Source organism: Nanorana parkeri, unplaced genomic scaffold, assembly GCF_000935625.1.
Source record: "Nanorana parkeri isolate BGI_ZX_2015 unplaced genomic scaffold, ASM93562v1 scaffold1489, whole genome shotgun sequence".
Classification (NCBI taxonomy): domain Eukaryota; kingdom Metazoa; phylum Chordata; class Amphibia; order Anura; family Dicroglossidae; genus Nanorana; species Nanorana parkeri.
In genome coordinates this window covers 284813-287285 of record NW_017307757.1, presented here as the reverse complement: position 1 = coordinate 287285, position 2473 = coordinate 284813, and the positions used below count along the sequence as shown (strand labels likewise).

The 2473-nt window shown below is 39.7% G+C and overlaps 1 protein-coding gene across 1 annotated transcript in view; it reads left to right on the top strand.

Moving 5' to 3' along the window:
* Positions 1-438: 438 nt before the first annotated feature.
* Positions 439-2473, top strand: part of JAK2 (Janus kinase 2) — a 96856-nt gene continuing 94821 nt past the window's right edge. The window contains exon 1 of the mRNA XM_018570263.1: positions 439-673. Within this exon, the coding sequence (XP_018425765.1) occupies positions 457-673 (217 nt within the window). The 5' untranslated portion in view covers positions 439-456. The remainder of the gene's footprint in view (positions 674-2473) is intronic.

Here is a 2473-nt window from a genome sequence, read left to right as displayed (position 1 = left end):
CATAATTCCATTTGATGGCACACTACAGTACAATTCTCCTTTGTTTTTAACTGCTTATTTTCAAGACCAGCTCTCCAGACATTTTAAGTTCTTCTGGAAAATATTTCTTACAAATAACCCCTAATGCACTGAACGCTCTATAGTAGTGTTTTACAACCATTGCTATCATTACAAACCCCTAGGAATAATTTGCATTGGTTCAAGGGGTTCTTTTTTCCTACAGAGACCCGCCCTTGCTCGCATCACTGTGCAGATGCTGATTATTTCCACTTTTGCTGTAATCCTTTGTATACGGTATAAGGTTTATTTCATGTTTGTGTTACTTATTTTTCTGGCACTTTATATGTTTTTGTTTAATTTGATTCTCTGAGAGACAAAAATGTATTCAACAAAAAACATGGACCAAAATAATAAAAATTCTCCTTCTTTTACAGGTAACACATATGAAGTAGTGTAATGGCTTGCCTCACCATGACTGAAATGAGCATGAGTACAGTTTCTGCTGTTCGCCCAAGTGGAGATATCATGCTGCATTCTGCGTCAAAGCCATGTGATCCAGGCTTCTACATTTTTCTGTATCATTCATTGGGAAAACCAGATGGAGATTATCTTTCAATACCTTCAGGGGAATATGTTGCTGAAGAGATTTGTATCACTGCAGCGAAAGCCTGTGGTAAGTGCAGTAACCTGATGTATTTGTGAGCAGAGCTAGCATTTTGTTTTTGTTACTGTGAGCCACCGGTGCATATGAAAGCATCACACTATCCCTTGCTTTTTCTCTTGAGAACATTTTTTGTAACATGCATTTTGGAAAGTGAGCTGTCCCTGATTTTGATTCTCGGTCAGGACACTATCGGCAAGGCGTTTGTATGTTCTCCCTGTGCTTGCGCGGGTTTTCTCCAGGCACTCTGGTTTCCTCCCACACTACAGAAACATGCTGGGAGGTTAATTGGTTCCTGTCTAAATTGGCCCTTGTATGTGAGATAGGGACCTGAGATTGTAAGCTCCTTGAGGGCAGGGACTGATGTGACTGATGTGTAAAAGCGCTGCGTAAATAGTTGGCACTATATAAATACCTGTAATAAATAAATAGGAGTTCTAATCCTTTCCCACTATCAGGCTTTACTCTTGTCAGAGGGCCCATTGGCAAGATTCCTTTACTTCCTGTCTGGTAAAATGATCCCCCCCAGAACAGGAAATTAGGGTAAATCTCTTCAGTTTAATACGTTTTTTATTAAGAATATTAGAAGAATATAACATAGAAGACACAAAAAGGGAAAAAAATGCAATTGGTGACATTAACAGAAAGGAACGAAAAGGAGAAGGAGGGAAATGAAAAGGAATTGGCCATCCTGCGCTCGAGGCCATGCAATACAATACAAAAATGAAAACTAAAGGATACAAGAAGACCATAATAGGCAGTCTTGCATACCATTAGATACCAGCCATAACATTCAAATAAGGAGTATTTTTATAGGCGAGCCCACAAGCCCATATTTTATAAAAACGATCTCTCTGGTTTGTAGAGCAATAAGTTAATTCTGCCAAGTGACACATTTGGTCAGTTTTAACAAACCATTCAGTTAAGGTAGGTCGAGAGCGGGCATGACAATGCAATATGTGAAGTTTTTGATCCTGCATCAACAGAGAGCCCAGGTTGAGAGCCCAGGCCTGAAAATAGCGCTGATAGTCTGGAAGAGCAACTCCACCTTGTGATTTGAGCCTGGTCAGAACACCACGGGAAAAATCTCGCTTTATGTCCCTGCCATATAAATCGAGAGATCTCAGAGTGCAAGATAGCAAAACATTTAGAGGGTAAATCTCTTTAACAGCAACACAGACAGAAGTAAAAATAGTTTTTTTCAAAAGTTAAGTAAGGGAGTGTTTTTTATTGCTGTCTGCCTTGCTGTTGTGGATTTTCACTCACTTCCTGTCTGGTAAAAGATTGTCACCAGAACTGAAAGTGAGGGGAAATCTCTCAAAATGTAAAATGAGTGATGCATCACTCATTTTGCCTGATGAAGGGGATCCTGTGAGACCCTGAAATTTTGCTTTTTGATGCATTGTGCTATGTTTCATGCGTCAATAAACAGACGCCATTGATTCATTACTTGGAGTGCCGGTGTCTGTTATCCTGTGATTATAGACGGTTGCCATCCGTCGACTGCTGCAGCACCCGTCTTTTATAAGGAACAGCGGTTTTAAGTGCGATGGGTTTATGGACTGTATCTCTCAAAATGTGCCCCAGATGGCAGTAAAATCTGTCAGGGGTTCTTCCCCATTCTATCCAAAATGTAAAAAAAAAGTTTTTTTTCACTTCCTGTGTGACCACAGGGACAGAAAGTATGCAGTTCATTGGCAACACAGGCACTGATAAACCCAATAAAAGATGTATTTTTCAGTAGACTAGGGATTGGTCAGAATCTCTACCAAGTATTTTATTTTATTTTTTTGGTTTTAGTGTTCCTAGTTG